The sequence below is a fragment of the Mus musculus genome, chromosome 17 (genome assembly GCF_000001635.26).
Source record: "Mus musculus strain C57BL/6J chromosome 17, GRCm38.p6 C57BL/6J".
Taxonomy (NCBI): domain Eukaryota; kingdom Metazoa; phylum Chordata; class Mammalia; order Rodentia; family Muridae; genus Mus; species Mus musculus.
Window position 1 is genome coordinate 28768282 of NC_000083.6, and position 23716 is coordinate 28791997.

Sequence of the window (23716 nt, forward strand, 5' to 3'; positions counted from 1 at the left end):
CTGAGAGTCCTGCTTACTGAAAAGACAAGAGTCCTGGGGTCACAGGAGCTCATGTAGAACCCCATGAATTGTAGGGTTCTTGTGTTGTTGTTGTTGTTTGGGGATCTCCGGAGGGTTTTCTGGGAGGAGGGGTGTTGAGACAGAGTTTCTCTGTGTAGCCTTGGCTGTCCTGGAACTCTGTAGACCAGGCTGGCCTCAAACTCAGAAATCCACCTGCCTCTGCCTTCCAAGTGCTGGGATTAAAGGCGTGTGCACCACGATGCCTATTTTTGTTTATTTATTTGCTTATTTGTTTTGTTTAACTATGTGCATGATGACCTGGGTGCTGGAAGCCAAACTCAGGTCATCCTCAAGAGCGGTGCAGTCTCTAACCTGCTGAACAACCTCTCCATCTTTCTGTGGGGTCTCACTATGTAACCTATGCTGGTCTCCAGTTTACTGCGTAGTCAAGAATGACGTTATTTCTCTATCCTTCCTTCCTCCCTCCCTTCCTCCCTTCTTCTCCCCTTCCCTCTCTTCCCACCCTCTCTATCTCTCCCTCCTTTCTTCTATCCCTCTCTTCCTTCTCTGTTCATTCTCTGTATCTCTCCTCTCTAGTCTCTCCTCTCCCTTCTTCCTCAGGGTCTCACCTAGTCTGGCATTGAACTATGTACTGAACTGGACTCAAAATCGTAGCAATTCTCCTGTCTCTGCCTCTATCTCCTGTGTTGAGTACAGACCTGAGCCACCACGCCTTACATGTGAAGGGTATATTTCTTAAACTAGCCCAACTAGCAACAAGTTGAGCGCCCCCCCCCCCGCGCCCTAACCCCATTCCCAACTCTTCCTACAGTCTCTAGGCAGCCTCGCAGGCACCCCTTTCCCGCAGGGCACCCCCCTCCTCCCTCAGCACCTGCAGCAGGTGGCTGGTGGGGCCTGGGGCGTTCGCCGGTGATGGGCGGAGTCCGGAGCGCGGGCGAGCGGTGGGCGGGCCGGGGCGGGAACGTACCTGGGCGAGGCGGCAGGTGCGCCGCCCCACGGGGGAGGAGCGGGCGCGGGGCGGGAGGGGACCGCGGCGGGACACCCGGGCCGGGAGCCCGCGGGCAGCCACCGCAACCTCCTCGCAGGACCGCCACCACGGGGTCCGGGATGAGCCTCACTCGGAAAAGGGGCTTCTACAAGCAGGACATCAACAAGACTGCCTGGGAGCTACCCAAGACCTACCTGGCGCCCGCGCACGTCGGCAGCGGGGCCTATGGAGCGGTGTGGTGAGACCCGGGGACCCCAGGAATCAGAGGAGCCACGGGCCACCCCTCGGCAGCCTCCCCGAGTGAGCCCGGTGGCAGTGGGGCCCCTGTGGGTTGAGTCGCTGGCGAATCTGGTTCTCCAAGGCTGTAACTTTTTAAAAGGGATCTCGGAGTTCGTGGGACAGATCCCTGCGGTTGCAGATGAGGCCCCAAGAGGGGAACTTGCCAAATCGCAGAGCAGGGACTCCTGGCCTGCTCTGCATCCTGTCAGCAAGAACTGCTTCTCTCCTTGCTCTGCCGCCCCTTCCTTGGCGTCGCCCCCTACTCACACACACTCTCTCTCTCTCTCTCTCTCTCTCTCTCTCTCTCTCTCTCTCTCTTTCTGCTGGTCTCCGGCCAGCCTGGGGAGCACAGAATGGGGGTGGCCTAGGACAGGGCTGGAGGGATCTCCAGTTTAGGCCCTTTGCGCCGCCCCTCCCCCTCACCTGCCTGTGACCCCGCAGCTCGGCCATCGACAAGCGGACAGGGGAGAAGGTGGCCATCAAGAAGCTGAGCCGGCCCTTCCAGTCGGAGATCTTTGCCAAGCGCGCTTACCGCGAGCTTCTGCTCTTGAAGCACATGCACCATGAGAACGTAGGCTGCCTCGGGGTGTGGATGTGCCGGGGATCGGAGGGCAGGGAGAGGGGCCCAGGAGGGGCCTGCCCAGGGTCGTGCGCGCAGGGCCAGGAGAAAGAACTTCCTCTGCTCCACCCTGGTTTCTCAGCTCTCTAAGGAGAGCCCAATGAGAAGATGCCAGGGCCTGCCCAGCTCGCTTCCCAGAAAACACACAACCTTTTCTTGATTGTGAGGAGGAAGTAGGCACAGGGGAGCTTCGCGATTGGTTCTGTGAGGACTCCAGTCCGATGAGCCTGGGCACTTGAGCTAAAGCTGCCTCCATTCTGGCCACTCTAAGTCTAACAATAAATACTGAGTATTTAATGCATGCGGGGGTGGGGGCTGGCTAACTTTTATAATCCTCTCCGTAACACATGCCAAGGCACAGAAAGGTTTCCCCGGTTCTGCAGCGGCAGAGCTGAGGTTGGAAGGGGCGGGAGGCAGAGCCTGGTGCCTGACCATTTGACCATCCTGTCTGATGGAAACAGACCCCGTGACCCAGCTCTGGGCCAGGCAGAAGGGCTAGGGTCCATTTCAAATAGAGCCTTGTACATCGTGAACCCTAATCCTTTCAGATAACCTTTCCTCAGTGGCCTCCAGCTTCGAGGTGGAGGGGACTTGCCTCTAGCTCTGGACAGACTGACAGATGTGGCTAGAGACCCGGGGTCCAAGGCTAGAGCTGAGGTCCAGAGTCCCAAGGACCTGGAGTTCTCATCCTTCTCTCCTCTTCCCCCCTTGACCCTCAAGATTTGTTAGTTACAAGTGGGACTGTTCACCCCAAACCCCAAATTTGGGATCAAACTTACCTTGTTCTCAGCCATCTCTCCAGCCCAGGCAAATGTCCTCTTCTGCCTGGGCCCCCAAACTGTTCCCATGCCAGCTGGGGCCACCTTCCGTAGCAGAGGGTGACCTGGATGGTGGCCCTGGGTGGCTGAGACCCTCAGGACAGGGAAGAATGGCGTTGGCAGCGCACCCTCACTGGTGGCCTCTCTCCAGGTCATTGGGCTTCTGGATGTCTTCACCCCTGCGTCTTCCCTTCGGAGCTTCCATGATTTGTGAGTCGGGCTGGATTGGGGTGTTGGCAGATCTTAAGGCTGGCTCGGGAATACTTTGGGGCAGGGTAGCTTCCGCGCAGAAAGGGGTCCGTCCCCCCCCACCTAGCAGTTCTTGTGCCTCTGCTTTTACATTGAGATCTTCCCTGGAGAGGTCCCTTGGCTGTGGGTGGAAGGGCTGTAGGGTACCTGCCCCCCCCCCCCAGAGCTGTCTACACAGCTCCTACCCTTGTTATCAGACCCTGGCACCAAGAAGAGCTGCTGGCCCTCACAGGGTGTGTACTGACTCTCCTCACCCATTCCTGGTGGCCAGGTGTGACTTTGGACTTCATGATACCTAGAGGGTTTTTTTTTCCCCTAGAAGGAAGTGAGGATCAGATAGCCCGGACAATCTGGCTGATGGGGTTTGGCTGTTACAAAGTGTCAAAGTGTCCGGTTTTGCTGGCAGGTGCCTGGGCAAGGATGGGTGTTTGGATGTTCCTGAGAATTCCAGGTGTTAGTGGCAGCTTCTGCCAGGCTTCACATCCTAGTCAATGCTACAGAGGCTGCGGGAGTGTTTTGGTACCTTGTGTGTTTATGTGTTTAAATTGGACCTCTCCTGTAGCCCAGTCTGGCCCCCAACTACCTATGTAGACAAGGATTGCCCTTGAACTTCTGATCCTCCTGCCTCTGATTCTCAAGAGCTCGGATTCCAGGCACTGGTGCTGAGAATCAATCTCGGGGTTTTGTGCGTGCTTGGCAAGAGCTCTACCAGCCTAGCTATGTCCCCAGCCCACTAAGAGTGGAAGGTGTTTTGTTTTGTTTTTTTCCAGACAGGGTTTCTCTTTGTAGCCCTGGCTGTCCTGGAACTCACTCTGTAGACCAGGCTGGCCTCAAACTCAGAAATCCGACTGCCTCTGCCTCCCAAGAGCTGGGATTAAAGGCATGTGCCACCACTGCCCAACAAGAGTGGAAATCTTAAGCAGAGTGCTGATACTGTCTGTCAGATTTGGAGGGCATGGCCAGCAGTTCTGAGAAAAGAGCAAGAAGCCCCTGGGAAGAAACAAGTGCTGAGAGCCCCCCCCCACACACACACACCTTGATCTGAGTTACAGTGTGGGGTCCCCAGGGCAGACCTGAGGCCCACTCAAGCCAAGCTGACAGAGCTATGTCATCTGTTTGGACATGGTGGCTGAGGGAGGTTGGGACAGGTGACTAGGAGTCCCAATCCCTGCCTGGAATATAAGTAGGAAGAAGAGACCTCAAGGAAGAGATAATGAACTTGACCTTGGGTCCTTGACTCTTCCAGAGCCTGTGAAATCACAGGAGGGGGGAACATGGATGTAGACCAGGCTAGCATCCTCTCCATGGGTGATGGCTAAACGCTGGGGACTAAACATGGTAAGACAAGATACAAGGATGTTGGTCCAGAGGGCACATCTGTGAGAAGGCAGGAAGGGTGAGCAGGTGAGAACTGGAGAGAGAGGAGGGCTGGCAGGCACCTGGGAGTCAACAGAAGGACACACAGGAGGAGTCACTGTTCTTGACGTGGTGACTGTGACCTTGAGCCCAACATATTAGGACAGACACAGGTACCATGACTAGGTTATGAGAGGCAGTGTATTTAGGTGGTGGAGAAAGTGAGATAAACTGTATATATTGTATATTACACATACACACATGTACACATACATGTACATATACATGCACACACTCTCACACATATATACATATACACATATATAAATATACATATACATACACATATATGTATACATATATGTGTGTGTGTTGGTATGTGCACATGCTTGAAGGAGCCCCTGAAATCAAAGACAGTTGTGAGTTGCCTGATGGGGGTGCTGGGAATTGAACTTGGGTTCTCTAGGAAAACTAGCAGGTGCTCTTAAAAGCTGAGTGATTCTTCCAGTGTCCAGCAATAGCTTTCAGAAGCAAAGTCCACAGCAAGGTAGTATAAATATGTAATCCCAGCGCTCAAGAGGTAGGTGGAGCCCTTTGGGTTCGAGGCCAGCCTTGTGTACATGTTCCAGGCCAGGCAAGGCTACATGATGAGGCCCTGTCTCAAAATAAAGGGAAAAAAATGTGTGCATGCAAGACACATGTGATCGTGTGTGTGTCTATGTGTATGTGAGAGAGAGAGAGAGAGAGAGAGAGACTGTGTGTGTGCAAGTGTGTCTGCACGCGCATGTGCATGTGTGAGTGCTTGTGTGTGTGCACATGTGCATGCGTGTGTATGTGCATGTCTGTGTGCATGTGTGTGAGTGCACAACACACACCTTTTATAATCTATTACTTTTTTTTTTTTTTTTTTTTTTTTGGTTTTTCAAGACAGGGTTTCTCTGTATAGCCCTGGCTGTCCTGGAACTCACAACTCACTTGGTAGACCAGGCTGGGCTCGAACTCAGAAATCCGCCTGCCTCTGCCTCCCGAGTGCTGGGATTAAAGGCATGCGCCACCACGCCCAGCTAATCTATTACTTTTTGTCTTTGTTTTTTTATTTTTTTATTATTTTTATTATTTTTTTACTTTTTGTCTTTAACGTTGCTCTTACCACCTTGAGTCACACTTCCCGGTTGCTGACCCTGACCTGTTTCACTTGAGAACCTAATAGCTCGGGTCCCTTCTTCTCCACCATCTGAAGATTGTTTCCTGCTTCCTTCCTGGCAGGGCATCTGTTTTATAGTTAGCAGAGCCAGCTGGGGTGGGTGTGACCCTCTGCAGGAGAAACTTTTGGTTAGAGGTAGGAATGCTAGCAGATGCTGTGGGCTTGCTGCTGGTCAGCTATGCGAGGAGGGCAGAGCCAGGGTACCTTTGTATGAACGCAGGCGTGTGGTGATACAAAGTGTGACCTAGTCTGTTGTTCACCCTGAGCTCGGCCAGCCAGGTTGCTGTGGCCGACATTGCAGGAGCCCAGGCTGGGCACTGCTCATTTTTCATGTATCCTCTTTGTTTGTTTTCTGTGTTATTGTGTTCATATGTAGGGAGCTGCATATGTGTATGCAGCTATGTGTACATTGTATGTGGGTACTGAGGCTTCAACTCCTGTCTTCCTCATGTCCTATTTACATATGTGTGCTTATATGTGCATTTATCTGGAGGTCAGAGGTCAACCTCTGATGTTGTTATTCCTTAAGTGCTATCTACCTTGATTGTTTTTCTTATGATTGTAGTTGTGTGTATGTGTGCGCGCACGTGTGTGTGTGTGTGTGTGTGTGTGTGTGTGTGTTTGTGTGTGTGTCCCTGCATGAGTTTTGTGCACCATATGTATGCAGTGCCCACAGCAGCCAGAAGAGGGCACCAGATCCTCTGGAACTGGAGTTACAGGTGAGCCTCAAGATTTGGATGCTCGGAGCCGGGCGTGGTGGCACACGCCTTTAATCCCAGCACTTGGGAGGCAGAGGCAGGCGGATTTCTGAGTTCGAGGCCAGCTTGGTCTACAAAGTGAGTTCCAGGACAGCCAGAGCTACACAGAGAAACCCTGTCTCAAAAAACCAAAAAAAAAAAAAAAAAAAAAAAAAAAAAAAGATTTGGATGCTCGGAACTGAACCAGAGTCCTCTGAAAGATTAAAGCCATCTCTTAGTCCCCTTCCATTTTTTTTTTTTTTTTTGAGGCAAGGCCTCTCACTGACTTGCCAACTAAACTAGGCTTGCTGGCTAATGAGCCCTGGGGACCCTTCTGTCTCCTCCCTACCAGCACTGGGGTTACAGCTGAACTCCAATACACCCAGCTTTTATACGTGGGTGCTAAGGGTTGAACTCCAGACCTCCTCATGCATCTGAGCACTGTGTCAGCTGACCCAGCTCTCCAGCCCCGGGACTCACTATGTAGCCCAGGCTGGGTTTAACACGTTGCAATCTCTAAGTGCTGGGATTACAGGCATGAACTATGACACCTGAGTCGTCTTCTGCCTTCTTGCCTGGTGTTGTCTTCAAGGTTACTGTTGTGCCCGACTTCTGTCCCCACCCCACCCTGACCTCTCTGAGGTCACACCTGGGCCTGTGGGAGGCTGGGAACTGTGCTAAAAAACACTCCTGCCTTCCAGCTACCTGGTGATGCCCTTCATGCAGACAGACCTACAGAAGATCATGGGGATGGAATTCAGCGAGGATAAGGTCCAGTACTTGGTGTACCAGATGCTCAAAGGTCTAAAGGTGGGTGGAGCCTACATGGTAGCCAAGGCAACTTCCTTGTTGAGAGCCAGCCCGCTGTTGTGGGGCAGAGGAGGGTTCTCGATGCTGGTGTGGAAGCTGACGTCTCTGATTCACATCTCTCTCTCTCTCTCATTCTCTCTCTCTCTCTCTCTCTCTCTCCCTCCCTCCCTCCCTCCCTCCCTCCCTTTCAGTACATCCACTCCGCTGGCATCGTCCACAGGGTGAGTGCTTTCTCTATCATGGTTCCGGGGAATGAGTTTTGGGGTAGGAACAGGGTACTCTGGTGGCCAAGGGATTGGGAGTGACAGTTCTCAGGAGACAGAGGCTGTGAGTGTTTCAGCCGTGAGAGGGCTGATGTAGAATGTTGAGAGAATGGCTGTGTTGAGAAGTTGGGGAGATGTTTGTGATTGTAGGTGTGTGTGTGTGTGCGCGCGTGCGTGCTGCCCCCAAAACCCCTAGCTGGCACTTCAGGCTCTAAGGACAGGAACATGGTGGAAAAGGATGTGTAGCCCAATGTCATTTTACAGATGAGGAAACTGAGGCCTGAAAGAGAAGTGAGCTGGCCCAGCTCCTGTTGCAGTGTAGTGAAGGATGTGTGTATGTGTGTACACGCGAGTTTGTGTATGCACTCATGTGCGTGTGTGTGTGCGTGCATGTACCCATGTGTTTATGTGTATGCACTTGTGTGTGTGTGTGTGCACGTATGACAGATCTGACACCACCTGCTGGCTCCGCCTCAGTCTGATGTTCCCTTTCCGTCGTCCCCTCCCAGGACCTGAAACCGGGCAACCTGGCTGTGAATGAAGACTGTGAGCTGAAGGTGGGTCACAGCAGGCCCACCAAGGATGGGGAGGTGGATAGAATTGTGGGAGGTAGGCTCTGTCCCTCAGAACCCCTTTCCTCAGACAGCTTGTTATCCCTGTGTCCCTTGAGCCATAGATCCTGGACTTTGGGCTGGCCCGCCACACAGACACTGAGATGACGGGCTATGTGGTGACCCGCTGGTACCGGGCCCCCGAGGTGATCCTCAGCTGGATGCATTACAACCAGACAGGTCAGTGCTTGGCTGCCCTGGCAGCCCTGGTGACCTACACTGGAGGTCTCCAGACAGTTCAGACAACACTTTTCTTTCCTTCCAGTCGACATCTGGTCTGTTGGTTGCATCATGGCAGAAATGCTGACTGGAAAGACACTCTTCAAGGGCAAGGACTGTATCCTTGAAGAATTATTCATTATACGTAGTTTTATTTTTTCGACAGTAGTCCTGGCTGGCCTAGAACTTGTGATGTAGTTCAAGCTCGTCTCTGCCTCCTGAATGCTAGGGTTAAAGGTGTGCACTGCCACACCTGACTTAGTGAGTGTCATTGTGAAACGGGGTCTCCTGTGTGTGTCCCAGAGAGCATCTCAAGCTCATGACGTAGCCAAAGATGACCTTGAACTGCTCCCTTTCTTCCTGACACCTCCCAAGTGCTAGGGTCACAAACGTGTCACTATGCCGGGGATAGAACCCAGGATTTCATGCTTGCTAGGCAAGCACTCTATCCTCTGGAGGCCCAGCCCCTAGAATGGTTTTAAAGATTTATTTTTATTTATGTGTATGTCTGTGTGAGTGCATGGCGTGTGTGCAGGTGCTCTGAGAGGCCAGAAGAGGGCACCAGATCCCCTGGAGTGGGAGTCACAGGGTTTTTTATTTTTGTTTTTTGTTTTTTAAGCACTGGGGCATGGGAACTGAACTTGGGTCCTCTGGAAAAGCATCAAGCACTCTCCAGCCCCTGGAGCAGTTTGAAATGCAGATAATCAAAAGATAATGAGTCCTTTCTGCCCCCACCTCTGCTAGGGAACCCTCAGGAGCCAGGCAGGGGCAGCCCACTCAGCTCAGAATGAAGAAGAACCAGGGGAGGGGAATTAGGCGTCGTAGGTCTAAGTAGCCTCCTTCTGACCTGGGCTGTCTGTCGGGAAGCCCTCCAGGGACCTGCTCCAACCGTGCCAAGAGCCTGCCGTGGTTAGGTGGGGCTGGAGCCAGGAGTGTCTGCCAGGCTGGCTAGAGCCAGGCTAGAGGCAGGGCAGGCAAGCTCAGAACACCGCAGAGAGCAAGGCTGTGCCTTAACTGGCTGCCAAGACCTGGACCAGCTGACCCAGATCCTGAAAGTGACTGGGGTGCCAGGTGCCGAGTTCGTGCAGAAGCTGAAAGACAAGGCGGTGAGTGGCTCTGACTGGCTCTGACTGGCACCTTCTTATGGGCTCCCTCTGCCCTGGCAGACCCTCTTTTCCTCATCTTATCCTGGACTTTCGACAGGGAAGTCATACTTTCTCCCCTAAGGCCAGAACCTGAAGACATTCCATATTTTTCTGTCTTCCAGGCCAAATCCTATATTCAGTCCCTGCCCCAGAGCCCCAAGAAGGATTTCACACAGCTCTTCCCACGCGCCAGTCCGCAAGGTGAGTCCTGGCTGCGATCCCCAGAGTGCTTGCAGCCCTTCCTAGCAGCCCTCTGTCCCATGCCAGGTGTAAGGCTCACCAGGTGCGGGGCTCACTAGGTGCAAGGCTCACCAGGTGCAATGCTCACCGGGTGCAAGGCTCACCAGGTCTGGGGCTCACCAGGTGCAAGGCTCACCAGGTCTGGGGCTCACCAGGTGCAAGGCTCACCGGGTGCAAGGCTCACCAGGTGCAAGGCTCACCGGGTGCAAGGCTCACCATGTGGTCTGTCCCCGCAGCTGCAGACCTGCTCGACAAGATGCTGGAGCTGGATGTGGACAAGCGTCTGACCGCTGCTCAGGCACTGGCTCACCCCTTCTTTGAACCCTTCCGGGACCCTGAGGAGGAGACAGAGGCCCAGCAGCCTTTTGATGATGCCTTAGAACATGAGAAACTCAGCGTGGACGAATGGAAACGTAAGAGATGTTCCCATCTTCCCTCTGCCTGCCCACCCTCCAGGCCTAAGGGGACACACCTGTCCCTGGTAGCTGTCCATCTCCTGTGGGGTTTTCTCCTTGAGCTGGTTTCTACTCTACTATCTGAGGGTGAACTCTCCCAGGCCCATCCTAAAGCGCAGTTACTTTCCACAGAACACATCTACAAAGAGATCTCAAACTTCAGTCCCATAGCCCGGAAGGACTCACGGCGACGAAGTGGCATGAAGCTGCAGTGATTGATGGCTGGCCTCCATGTAGCCCAGGTTGGCCTCCATGTAGCCCAGGCTGGCCTTGAGTCTTCCTCCTCTCCTTTTTTGAGACAGGATCTTACTGTGTAGCCCTGGAGCCCTGGCTAGACCTGCAACTCAAGAGATCCACCCACCTCTGTTACCTGGGTGGTGGGATTAAAGGCATGCACCACTGCGCCCAGCTCAATGCCCCTTTTCTGTTGGTTTTGAGATAGCATCTCTCAAACTCAGGCACTTCAGCACTAGGAAGTCTTGTGGTCTGCAGAAGCTTTCCAGATAAAGTCACATCCTGAGGTTCAGGGGGTTGTGAACTGGGGTGGGGGGTGGCTGGGGACAATAACTTGCTACTGATGGTGCAAAGGAGGCCACTCCTGGACCCCTTGTTCTGTTCTCTGCCCTGTTAGGGAGCCAAGTATGTTAGATCCCAGGGGTTGCAGCGCAGCAGGCTGTTGCTGGCAGGTATTTTGGATGCCTGATAAGCAATGGAGACAGGAGACCAGGGCGGGTCAGTGAGTGCAGCAGCAGACATGGGTTCTTCCTGGCTAAGGTTGCAGACCTCTGTTCTTTCCAAGTTCTTTCCAGTGCTCTGCACTGAGAAGAAGCACCTCAGAGTCAGACGGCAGTGGCAGCCTGACTCCTCCTTCTGCTTTGGTAGAACGAGTTCAGATACCCAGGCTTGTTTGGGTTTCTGCCTTGGGTTTCTGACATCTGGTATCATGTGCACCTTAAGGGAGGAACCTGATTTCAATAACACACAGTGTATCTGAGGGGCCAAAGTAGAACCCTTCTGCTGTCTGTGTTCCCTCTTCCCTGGGTGGCCTGCCATGGGACTCATGAGTCCGAGGATCTACTGTGACACTGACCCCTACATTCAAGGCTGTGACAAGTCCTGCAGAAAAGACCTCTGTTCCCTATCGTTTATTCCAGCGCTTTCCAGTGGGGCTTCACTGTCCCAGAGGCTCAGTGAAGGCAGTTAAGTCGGGTGTTTTGTTAGAATCTGTGCCATATAAAGTAGACACGCTGGTGAATGGCAGGAGGTGAGTTACCCATAATGCACCGTTGTTAGGCCATGTCACGTGTTCATGCAAGACAGTAGCCGGGGGCTGGCTGGGGGCAGAGGGCAGTGTCCTAGGATCTGCTCTACTTTATAAACATGAAGCACCCAGGAAATAAAGCTTATGTGACGGCAACAGAGCTCCTCGGCCTCAGAGATCTGCCACAGATGCCACAGTGGAGGCTGCGGCAGGCAGGATTGGAACCCATGACATCAGCTGCACCTGGATGCCAGGCCCACCTACACACCATCTGTAGTACTGCCTCCCCAAGCCCTGTCACTGCCAGTTGTGTCTGTACTCTGTCCCCCCCAACCCCCATCTGAGTGGCCATGTTGTCATATGGGGAGGAGACTTTGTTTGGGACTGACTGGTGGCCAGCTATCACCCTGACCTTACAGTTAGTTGCAAGGCAGGCTCAAGGTTCCCCGTTTCAAACATCTCGTTTTGAGCCTCCCTCTTGGTCCCAGAGAAGAGGCTTGGTCTTCTGTCTCAACATTCACACCTCAGTCATTTTTCTCAGATTTTAGTTGTCCCTGCTTTCCAGATTCCTGGATTTCCAGATGCCAGGGCGGCCAGCCGAAAGGCCTACCATGGACACTGTCAGCTGAGAGGCTCTGACAAGCCCTGAAGAAAATAAAGGTTTTTTTTAAGCTTTATTTATTATTATATCTAAGTACACTGTAGCTGTCATCAGACACACCAGAAGAGGGCATCAGATCTCATTACGGATGGCTATGAGCCACCATGTGGTTGCTGGGATTTGAACTCAGGACCTTTAGAAGAGCAGTCGGTGCTCTTAACCAATGAGCCATCTCTCCAGTCCCAGTATTTATTTTGAGGCAAGGTCAAATAATGTAGTTTTGGATGGCCTGGAACTTGTTGAATAGACCAGACAGACTAACCAGGAGCTCACAGAGATCCTCCTGCCTCTGTCACCTGAGTGCTGGGATTGAAGGCTTATACCACACACACACTCTCTAGATTTGATCCAGACCCTTCCTAAAGATACTTCACCACAGGGGCCTATTTTCTTGTGGCAGTGCCACACAGCCCTCTGCCTGGTGTAGAGGACCCATTGTCCCCCAGCAGACAATGCAGTACGGACCTTGGTCTCCTCTCCAGTATGAACTCTGTGGGAACAAATGCCCATGAGTGAGTGAATGGAGGCATTATGGGTGTCCCCAAGTCCCAAAGACTATTTCTCTGTCTAGCCAGTCCTGCGGAAGAGAGAGAGCCATGGGAAGCACAGGGGAGATGCAGAAGGTGTGGCCCCAAGCTGCACCCTGGAGATCCACAGCCCCTAAAAAATATTTAAAATAAAACACCCCAGCATCTCACATCTAGGCTATTTCTCCAGCAGACAGGGAGGTGATCTGCCCAAAGGGCTTCATGGCCTTGAGCATCATCCTCTGAGTCCCTGTTGGCTGGCTGGCAGGAATAAAGTAAGTGTAGGCAGGCCTGGTGACCCTGACCTTGGTGGGTGTGTGGTGACTCAGGAAATAAGCAGAGACAAGAAAGCCTCCCTCGGAACCAGGGACAGTCCCCTAACAACAGCTACATCCTCCCTATCCAGCCACTGAGAGGTGTCCTTGCACACTTATCACGGCTCCTCTGCCCGGATGGACCACAGGGCCCCCAGTTATTCCAGCCACTGAGAGGTGTCCTTGCACACTTATCACGGCTCCTCTGCCCGGATGGACCACAGGGCCCCCAGTCATCCCAGGTCAGTCTTTTCCTGGCTTGCTCTAGGTGGATGGATGCTGCTGTCTCTGTCTGTCAGGCAACTATGAGGAGGCCCTGGGGCAGCGACTGTAGTACAGAGTCAGTCGAGCCAGAGCTGAGCTAAGAGGGGAAATGACCCAGCTGTCACCAAAAAGAGAAAGATCCCAGAAGCCCTGCAAACGCAGTGCAGGGAGGAGCCTCTGTTCCACCCTTGGCCTCTGAGTCCTTGTGGCCTGTGACATCGCCCCAGGGCTCACTCCCTCTACCCTTCCTGTGCTCTTCCCTGAGATTTTCACCTGGGGGTTTTTGTCTTCATCTGAATCTGGACCAAGGAAGAAGCGGGGGACCCCCAAACTCAGCAGGCAGCAGAGGCTCAAAGCCCCTCCATAGAACTGTGCAGGCCCCAGGTGGAGGCCCTGGAGCGGGGTGGGGTCAGTGAACAAACGCTTTCAAACAAGACCCAGCCTGAGCACCAACTGGAGCTGCTCACTGGATGTTCCTGGCTTTTCTTTGTGTCTGTTCATCAATGTCCCCCATTTCCTTGCTACACAGTAACCGTCCTCTCTCCCTAGGAGGCCAAACTCTTAAATTGTTACAAGGTTACAGCCAAGCTCTAATCCCTGGGGAGTGCAGGCGCTGAGCCAAGGGACTCAGGACCTTTTCATAAAATCTTTGCCTAGACTTCAGGATTTAAATTTTTACTTAAGTTTCTAAAGATTTACTTTTTTTTTTTTTTTTTTTTTTTAAATTTTGGTTTTTTGAGACAGGGTTTCTCTGTATAGCCCTGGATGTCCTCGAACTCACGTTGTAGATCAGGTTGGCCTTGAACTCAGAAATCCACCTGCCTCTGCCTCCCAAGTGCTAGAAGATTTACTTCTTTAAGCCAGGTAGCAGTGGTGACGCATGCCCCAGCACTCACGAAGCAGAGGCAGGTGAATCTCTGAGTTCGAGGCCAGCCTGGTCTATAGAGTGCATTCCAGGACAGCCAGGGCTACACAGAGAAACCTGCCTTGAAAAAACAAAAACAAAACAATTAAGCCCCCTAATTCCATCTCTTAATCCCATCTCTTACTTACGATTTGAAGCTTAGCATTTTTATGCTGGTTATCTGTAAAACACAGCATGGCTGTCGAGATGGCTCAGTAGATAGAAGCACTTGCTGCACTTCAGAGGACCCAAGTTCAGTTTCCAGCACCCACACCCTAGATCCAGTCTCAGGGGATCTGCTGCCCTCTTCTTAGCTCAGAGGGCATCAGGCACACACGTAGTACACTTACATACATGCAGGCAAAACACCCTCATATATAAAATAATAAAATTCTCTTCAAATTATGTGTAAACCTAAAATATCATTCAAACACTTCACCCCCAGGAATTTATGTAGGAGACATACATCTGTTTAAAGACGTTTTCATGACAGGCCTGGTGATGCACCCCTTTAATGCCAGCAAAGGCAGACAGACCTCCATGAGTTCAAAACCAGCCTTGTTTACATAGTGTCTCAAAATTAAACCTTAAAAAAAAATAAAAAAAGAAAAGAAAAGGCTTTCCATTCATCTGGTATTGACTTTTCCTAAATGACCTTTGACCTAAATATCCGGTGACCTTTATCTGCTCCTATTGTAAAAAGTGGAGGGGGTAGGAGAGATGTCAGTGGTTGGGAACACTGTTTACTCTAGAGGACTAGAGCTCAATTCCCAGCATCTACATAGCAGCTCACAACTGTCTAACTCTAGTTCCGGGGGATATGCATTTGCTTGCAGGCAAAATACCCATACATAAGATAAGTTTTTAAAAATGTAAGTACAGCCGGGGCGAAGTGGTGCAAGCCTTTAATCCCAGCACTCGGGAGGCAGGGGCAGGCGGATTTCTGAGTTTGAGGCCAGCCTGGTCTACAAAGTGAGTTCCAGAATAACCAGGGCTACACAGAGGAAACCCTGTCTCATAGATATATATAAAAGGCCCCCTTGCTGTGGGCCATGTGCTCAGTAGGTCTGTAAAGGTCCATGATTCGCCGAAGAATGACACCCTGGGACTCGAGCAGTATGTAAGCACAGAGTGTTTTATTCTGCAGAAGTCCAGCATGCTGGGGTCTCCCATTACCAGAATAGAGAGAGACATCCAAGTGAGCTTGCAGGCCTGATTTAAAGCATATTAGGGAATTCCAGGGCAGGTGGTCTCTATGTTAATCTGTTGGGTCTGTCTCTAAGGGCGCTCCATTACCAAGATGTCGAGGCTGGGGAGGTCTGGAAGCTGCTGACCCATTGTCCTTGCCTCCGGACAGGTGGTTGGGCAGCTTCTGAGGCCTGGACTTGCCTGGAATCGCCCAGTTCTTGGAAACAGAAATTTAGGCCTAGTCTCCTTAACTGCCAATTTGAAGCCTGTCACGGAATCAGCCTAGCCTTCCCAGGTCTATATGTTTGAGATAAGGTGAAGAAAAAGGCATTTCCAAATCCCAGAATATGAAGATCCTTATTTGAGGTGCCTGATCCAGCAGCTTAGCTTCCTCCAGACCTGTGTATAGCTCCTTCTAGACTTCTCTGTGGTAGACTGGGGTGGAAAAGACTGTCATCCGAACCCTGCTCCTCCATGTCAGCTCAATGTCTACTTCCTTTTCTGGACTATGCAGAGAAAATATCTTGTGTGTTGTATGGATGCATCAGCTGTCAATCAAAAAGTGTATAGAGCCAGGCTCTATCCCAGGAAGATTCACCCAGAAGCCTGTAAAGAGAGAAACGCATGGTACCTGAGCTCAGGTAACCAGCCACAGGGCAGAGTGTAGGTTAAAGTAAATGGGCTTTTTAAAGTTATATTTTCCAGCTCTATGGCCAAGGCATTTATTTATTTTTTTTTTTAAAGATTTATTTATTTATTATATGTAAGTACACTGTAGCTGTCTTCAGACACTCCAGAAGAGGGAGTCAGATCTCGTTACGGATGGTTGTGAGCCACCATGTGGTTGCTGGGATTTGAACTCCGGACCTCTGGAAGAACAGTCGGGTGCTCTTACCCACTAAGCCATCTCACCAGCCCGGCCAAGGCATTTATAACTATATTTTGAGACTGAGTCTTATTTCTAGGAGCATAGGCTGGAAGGAAGAACCAGACATAACTTCTATATTACTATCTGCTGAAGATACTCTGCCTGAGAGCATCTCCCCTACCCTTACCAGAGAAGGCTAAACAACTATAGGAACATCCCAGCATGCTTTAAGAAATCAAAATTTGCCGGGCAGTGGTGGTGCACGCCTGTAATCCCAGCACTTGGGAGGCAGAGGCAGGTGAATCTCTGAGTTCGAGGCCAGCCTGGTCTACAGAGTGAGTTCCAGGACAGCCAGTGTTATACAGAGAAAACCTATCTCAAAAAAACAAACAAGAAGAAGAAGAAGAAGAAGAAGAAGAAGAAGAAGAAGAAGAAGAAGAAGAAGTAGTAGTAGAAGGGAAGGGAAGGGAAGGGAGGAAGGAAGGAAGGAAGGAAGGAAGGAAGGAAGGAAGGAAGAAAGAAAGAAAGAAAGAAAGAAAGAAAGAAAGAAAGAAAGAAAGAGAAAAGAAAAATTCAAGTAAAATTGAGCAGCAGGTTTACATTAAAAGAATAAACAGCGGCTGGAGAGATGGCTCAGTGGTTAAGCCCACTGGCTGCTCTTCCCAGAGGACTTGGGTTCAGTTCCCAGCACCCACAGCAGACGGTTTACAATTTCCTGTAAGTCTTGCTCCAGGGGATCTGATCTCTCCTTTGGGCCTCTGTGGGACCCATACATGCACATAGACAAGTTTGGTGTGGCAGTGCACACCATTAATCCCAGCATTTGGAAGGTAGAGACCGGTGGCTCTCTTGTCATTTTAAGGCCAGCCTAGTCTACATAATGAGTTCCAAGGTAGCCAAGGCTACTCAGTGTTGGGAGTGAGCCTGATGCTGATACAAATGCTAAATACTGCCCCCGCCCCAGATCTGTTTGCCCCCGGGCAAGTGAATTCCCATAGACAGAGCCTTTGTTGTATAAACCTTGCTTCCCAATTTAAAGGTATTGGTTAAATAAATGTGGCTACACCCAGTTACTGGGGAGGCTAGAGATAGGAGGGGTTTCAGTTACTGGGCTGGGGTTGCAGGTGGGAACCTTGAGGAGAGAAAGACAGGAGGGAGAGAGGAGGAGAAAGAAGGAGGCCACCATGAGAGGAGATGGGTCATGAGCATGTGGCCAGAAGTGGACCCTGAAGACAGGCTGTTGGAAAGAAACAGCCAGGTGAGACTTAAACCGCAGGTACTTGGGGAACGAGCGCATCTCGGGATTAATAGTCTAGCATATAGAAAAATAAATTAAAGGTAATTCGCCCAGTAATTGTGCTAAAGCTGCTTTTTAAAAAGAATCCATAGGAGTCCATTATTGGGGGGCTAGCGGGGTCCTATTAGTAACTGAGTTATTATATAACAAAGTTAACACGCACAACTCAGCGAGACTCTCAAAAAAAATAATTTAAAATAAGCAGATAGGGTTTTTTTTTTCCTCTCTAATTTATAGCCAAAGTAGACTTTGTGTCTGCCCACCCAAGGAGGAGAAATGCTTCTATTTTGGAACTAAATTTTCCAGTGTGGATATCCTTGTGGTTTAGTGTCATTGTGCTTGTAGCTGGAACAGTTCGTTAATTACAATGCTGATCCACCCCGGTCTCTATTTAACAATGGACGGTGTGTGTGAGTGTGTGTGTGTCCTTCAGATGCCAGACACACTTTTTTTGTTTTTTTTTTTTTGTTTTTTTTTTTTTTTGATACAGAGTCTCTTAGCTAGCTTGCAGCTTGCCAACTGGGAAAGTCTGGCGGGGCCCTGGAGCCTTGCGGGTCCCGTTTAACTCCACCTCCCCAGAGTGAATTACTAGTGAGTGTTATCACTGCTTGGGCCCTGGAGACCAAACGCAGGTCCCAGGCTTGTTTAGCAAGCACTTACCATCTGAGCTACCTCTCACTCCACAGAGCACTTTTGTATGCGATATGATAGTGGTGATGTGTGTGTCTGTGTCTGTGTGCTTCCTGTCTCTGTCTGCCCATGCCGGGGTTACAGGCGCATACAACCGTACCTGACTGTTTATGTGAGTCCTAGGATTTGAACTCAGGCCCTCCTACTTATACAGCGAGTCCTTCTACCTAGTGAACCATCTCCCCAGCCATGGACCACACTGCTGATGTTCCAGAAGTTTCCTAATATAACACAGAAGGAATTGTCAAGGAAGAAGCAGACATTGCAAGTGTTTCTCCTATGTAACAGACATATGTAACCCTGTGCCTCAGACCTGACTCACTTCATCAAAGACCTGAGGTCTTGATGGACAGTACCATTATCTTTGAAAAGCCACCTCCATGCCTCAGATGCTGTGGGACCGTGGGACTGGGATGGAATGCCTACATTTAATGGGGTTGGGCATTTCTGAGGTGGCAGAGAGACCATAAGAGCAGTATTGTGGGAGTTAGTCTTGTCCATGTGACTGGACTTGGGAGACACACTCCTGGGCTTGTCTGTTAGGGTGTCCCCCACCCTAACTGTAGCTGAGGACAGGAGATCTAGCCTGATTGTGGGTAACATCCTCCCATGGCTGGGGTCCCAATGCCAGCTGAGGACCAACCTTGATCTCTCTCCACCCAGGGGCCAGCATGCATGTCTCTGCCTCTTAACGGTTTGGCCCCATAACTTCCCCACCATGGTGGATTATCCTTACAAACCACCCACTAAAAGAAGCCATTTCTCCCTTTAAGTCACTCTTGCCAGGTTTTTAGTTTGCCACAGCCTGGAGAAAAGATAACTAGAATAATTAGGTAGGGAAATTGCCCCCCTCCAGGGGCCCTCCTTTAACTTACTTAAGCTTGTTTATTTTAAGTGCCTTCTCAAACCTCCTGTCCCTGGCCCGCTGACACCCCACCTCCCTACCCCCATCTCTGGGCTCTGCAAACAGAAGAAAACAGCAAGCTATAAAAGGTTTTTTTGGTTTTTTGTTTTTTTTTTTTTCGTTTTGGTTTTTCGAGACAGGGTTTCTCTGTGTCTCCCTGGCTGTCCTGGAACTCACTTTGTAGACCAGGCTGGCCTCAAACTCAGAAATCTGCCTGCCTCTGCCTCCCAAGTGCTGGGATTAAAGGCGTGTGCCACCTCCAGGCTAAAAGTATCTTTTATTTGCCTGAAGTAATTGTCATCTCCAAGGTTTGCTGCCTCCTTCTGCCCGGTCCAGGAAGCTGGAAGCTTCTAAGCTCCATACAGTTTGATTAAGGCCTAGAATCTTTTCAGCCTCTGAGACCGAAGGGTAAGAATAAGCTCACCCTTCTACAGTTCTCTCTGATCTCTGCTGGCTGATGCAACTCAACTGGGTTATATAGAGAAGAGTCTCTGAGGGAATGGCAGCCCAGCCTCTGGGCTGGAAAGTTCAGGGTTGGGGCAGGGTATGCCCGATAGGGCCTGGGGGATGCTGGGAGAACCTGGAGGTCTGGTCTGCTTTGATATGTAAAATATGCACCTCAGACCCTGGTTCTGAAACCAAACAATGGGAGCTTCCTTGTATAAACTAACTTTGATGCTTGGGATTGAAGATGTGTCTGTGTGTGTGTGTGCGCGCGCGCGCGCGCGCGCGCGTGCTAAGGCTGAGCCACACTACAACTAGAAACAGTGTTTTTTTAGTAAATAACACAATTTCAGGGTTCACAGTGTGATCAAATATCCTGCAACAGCAGCTAAAGAAAATTAAAAACCCTGTGACCTGGAGAACAGCTAAAAAGTAAAAAGTAAGGCATCTTAGGGACTAGAGACATGGCTCAGTGGTTAGGAACACTGGCTGCTTCTCCAGAGGACCCAGATTTGGTTCCCAGCACCTGAATAGAGGCTTGCGAGGTCCCAGAAACTGCTTTTTAATTCAGGTCTCCACGGGCATTGAATATTTACACACAGAAATACTGACAGGCAAAACCACTCATACACATAGATAATTTTTATAATTCTTTTTCATTTTATAGCATTTTAAAGAGTGTGTGTGTGTGTTCACATGTGCGAGCGCGCTGTATGTATATGGGTGCCCTCCCAAACTAGAAGTGGGCATTGGATCCCGTGGAGCTCGGGTTTGAACCAGGGTCCTCTGTAAAAGCCTCAAGTGCTCTTATCTACCCAAGGGTCTCTCCAGCTCAGATGCAATCTTTTCTAAGGGAAGTTTTTATAAAAGGAATTTCCGTTTTACAAAGAGGTTACTATATGTCTTCTCCCACCTTGTAAAAAATGCCTTGTGGGATGGGGGCAGTTTATTCCCAGAACTAACACCAGCGCCATCTCCCAGTGCATCATCTCTGCTGGACATCTGAGAGCTGCCTTTTGGCGGTTGGTCGCTTTGTTTGCTCTCTCAGTCAGGACCCTGCTGTGATCCCTGCTGGATGTCATGAACTCCTGCTTGGATGGTTTGTCTGTTTGTCCTTCTAAGTGCTACTCGCTGTCCTTTCTTCTTGCTACATGCTTAATAAACTCAAACCCCAAAGGTCAGTTATTGCAGGCTGCCGCAGCGTTAGCTGGCATAGCCCACAGGGTCTGCCAGTGCAAGTGCATTAGGAGGGATGCTACAGCCATGAGACAGCTTAAGTCTGATAGAACGCCTCACCCCTTATAGGTGGACACTAGAGCAGGGTGCAGCTAAACCCACGATTCCCCAGTTACTGGCTCAACCTTGGTTGAGATTCAACCTCCTTGCTTACAAACTAATTAGCTCAAGGAGCTCTCTAGTCTCAGCCTGCTCTTGTCCTAAAGTAACTTTCTGGGCGCTGGGGTGATGACTCAGCTGTTAACAACAGGGACTGATCTTCCAGAGGCCCTGGGTTCGACTCCCTGTACCCACACTACAATTGATGACCCTCTGTAACCCGGGGGATCGGTTGCCCTCTCTCTGCCTTTGCAGGCACCAGACACACAGAGGTTTCACAGATGCACCTGCGGGCAAAATATCTGTTCCCATGAAATAAGATTAAAGTACAATTTAAAAGATTTTTTTTTAAAGGTTGAAAAACTTTAAAATCTGTGATTATTTGCACCGTCTTAAAAACGTCCATCAGGCCAGGCAATGGTGGAGCACGCCTTTAACCCCAGCACTTGGGAGGCAGAGGCAGGTGGATTTCTGAGTTCGTGGCCAGCCTGGTCTACAGAGTGAGTTCCAGGACAGCTAGGCCGACACAGAGAAACCCTGTCTCAAAAAACAAAAACAGCCAGGCGGTGGTGGCGCACACCTTTAATCCTAGCACTTGGGAGGCAGAGGCAGGCGGATTTCTGAGTACATGTAGTACATGCCTTCAATCCCAGGAGACTGAGGGAAGCAGATCTCTGAGTTCAAAGCCAGCCTGAGGGGGGGGGGGGGTGCTGGTGAGATGGCTCAGTGGGTGAGAACAACCGACTGCTCTTCCAAAAGTCTGAGTTCAAATCCCAGCAACCACATGGTGGCTCACAACCATCCGTAATGAGATCTGACTCCCTCTTCTGGTGTGTCTGAAGACAGCTACAACTCACATATAATAAATAAATAAATCTTAAAAAATCAAAGCCAGCCTGGGATAAAGCAAGTCCCAGATCCAGACATGGTAGTACACACCTTTAATCTGAGCTGTGCCTTCTGCTAGAGGCCTACATAAGGACACTGGAAGGAAGATTCGCTCTTCTTTGCCTGCTTGCACTTATGTGCCAGCACTTCTGTTGGAACCTACTTCTGCAGAAGACCAGCTGAAACAATTAGCCTTGTGGGACTGAGCAACCACTAGATCCTTGGACTTCCCATCCACAGCTGCCCATTATTGGGTTAGTCAGACTACAGACTGCAAGTCATCACAGTAAATTCCCTTAATATAGAGAGACATTCCATAAGTTCCCCGACTAACACATTCCTGTAGACATTGCGATGTTCAGGACAGTGAATGACTGAGTCACTGCCATACAGTCATTTGTGACCGAGGGAGGCCACCCCACACAGAGATGGGAGAGCAACATAAAGAACCACTTAGATTGAGCTGGAGGGACACTTCGGAGCTTTGCTGTTCCTGTAGAGGGGCCGGGTTCGGTTCCCAGTTACACATGGTAGCTCACAACTGCGTCCATTCCCAGGGAGACAGATGCCCTCTTCTGGACTCTAATGGGGACCAATACATAAGTGACATATATACGAATATAAATAAAAATAACGCTTGAATAAAAGAGTCACCTCTGACAGTACCGACCTCCTGATTATAATGAATCAACAATTCTTTTTTTATACTCCCAATTCACAATATTGTAGCTTAAAAGAGATTTTTTTTTTTTTTTTTTGGTTTTTCGAGACAGTGTTTCTCTGTATAGCCCTGGCTGTCCTGGAACTCACTTTGTAGACCAGGCTGGCCTCGAACTCAGAAATCCACCTGCCTCTGCCTCCCAAGTGCTGGGATTAAAGGCGTGCACCACCACCGCCTGGCAAGATTAATTTTTTAACATTTCTTTGTAAAATTTTATGTGTGGGGGTGTTTTGCTTTTGTGTATGTCTGTATACTGTTTGCATGCAAGTGCCCTTATACATCAGAAGAGGCCTTGTGAGCCACCATGTGGATGCTAAGAATCTCATTCAAGTCCTCTGGAAGAGCCACCTCTGTGGCCCACCTTTAAATTTGTGTGTTTGTTTGCTTGCTTACTCCTTAGTTTTTGTTTGTTTTTTGTTTTTTTGTTTTGTTTGTTTGTTTTTGTTTGTTTGTTTTGTTTTTTTCGAGACAGGGTTTCTCTGTGTAGCCCTGGCTGTCCTGGAACTTACTTTGTAGACCAGGCTACCCTCGAACTCAGAAATCCGCCTACCTCTGCCTCCTGAGTGCTGGGATTAAAGGCGTGTGCCACCACACCCGGCCACTCCTTAGTTTTTTGAGACAGAATTTCTCCGTGTAACAAGCCCTGGCTATCCTGGACTTGCTTTGTAGACCAGGCTGGCCTTGAACTCACAGAAATCCATCTGCCTCTGCTTCCCCAGTGCTGGGATTAAAGGCGTGCACCACCAAGTCCAGCATTCAAAGATTTATTTTTATTATTTTAAATTATGTGTATGTGTGAGCACACCTTTACACGAGGGCAGGTGTCCTTCTAAAGACCAGATGCTGCTGGATAGTCATTACTGTGATATTTGCTGAAATTATGATAGTGTGCTATTTATTTATTTATTTATTTATTTTGGTTTTCCAGACAGGGTTTCTCTGTGTAGCTTTGGCTGTCTTAGAACTCACTCTGTAGACCAGGCTAGCCTCTAACTCAGAAATCTGCCTGCCTCTGCCTCCCGAGTGCTGGGATTAAAGGTGTGCGCCACCACTGCCCGGCAGTGTGTTATTTATTGAAAAAAACTTTCTAGTTGTGTGGCACAGCCCCTTAACACATACCTTTAATCTCAATGAAGGTAAAGTGAGTTTGTAGAGGGAAGCACAGTGTTTGACAGTGATGTCTGAGTGGCAGACAAAGTGACGAATCAGAGAAAGATTTGACAGACTAGGATATGCCCAACTCTCAGGAAGGGGGGTGGAGAGAAGGAGGAGGAGGAGGAGGAAAAGGAAGAAGCAATTTTACTGGGACAGTTATACAGAGACAGAGGGCAGAGAGAGAACAAGCTAGACAGAGGTGAAGATAGAACAAGCCGGAGAATGAGAAGGAGCCAGAAGATTAGAACAAATTGCTGGAGTTAGAGACCAAGCAGAGCAAA

At 50.1% G+C, this 23716-nt stretch overlaps 1 protein-coding gene across 2 annotated transcripts; it reads left to right on the forward strand.

Moving 5' to 3' along the window:
* Nucleotides 1-1004: 1004 nt before the first annotated feature.
* On the forward strand, nt 1005-10423 carry Mapk13 (mitogen-activated protein kinase 13). Of its 2 annotated transcripts, none has more exons than XM_017317479.2 (12): nt 1005-1309; nt 1730-1859; nt 2877-2935; nt 6973-7081; nt 7273-7302; nt 7854-7901; nt 8021-8135; nt 8221-8292; nt 9201-9280; nt 9442-9520; nt 9796-9972; nt 10147-10420. In XM_017317479.2, exons 2-12 carry the CDS (start codon nt 1845-1847, stop codon nt 10227-10229), a joined length of 867 nt encoding a protein of 288 aa, XP_017172968.1. In that variant the 5' UTR covers nt 1005-1309; nt 1730-1844; the 3' UTR covers nt 10230-10420. The 2 variants fall into 2 exon arrangements, with proteins under 2 accessions (XP_017172968.1, NP_036080.2); NM_011950.2 differs by having other exon boundaries at nt 1036-1247; nt 10147-10423.
* The last annotated feature ends 13293 nt before the right edge of the window (nt 10424-23716 follow it).

Bases quoted from the DNA above. Each gene is read 5' to 3' on its own strand.
- Mapk13 (NM_011950.2), top strand. From the start codon at position 1,129: ATGAGCCTCACTCGGAAAAGGGGCTTCTACAAGCAGGACATCAACAAG. The intron at 8,293-9,200 runs GTATCCTTGAAG...CTGGCTGCCAAG, and splicing joins ACTCTTCAAGGGCAAGGACT to ACCTGGACCAGCTGACCCAG. The intron at 9,281-9,441 runs GTGAGTGGCTCT...TCTGTCTTCCAG, and splicing joins AGAAGCTGAAAGACAAGGCG to GCCAAATCCTATATTCAGTC.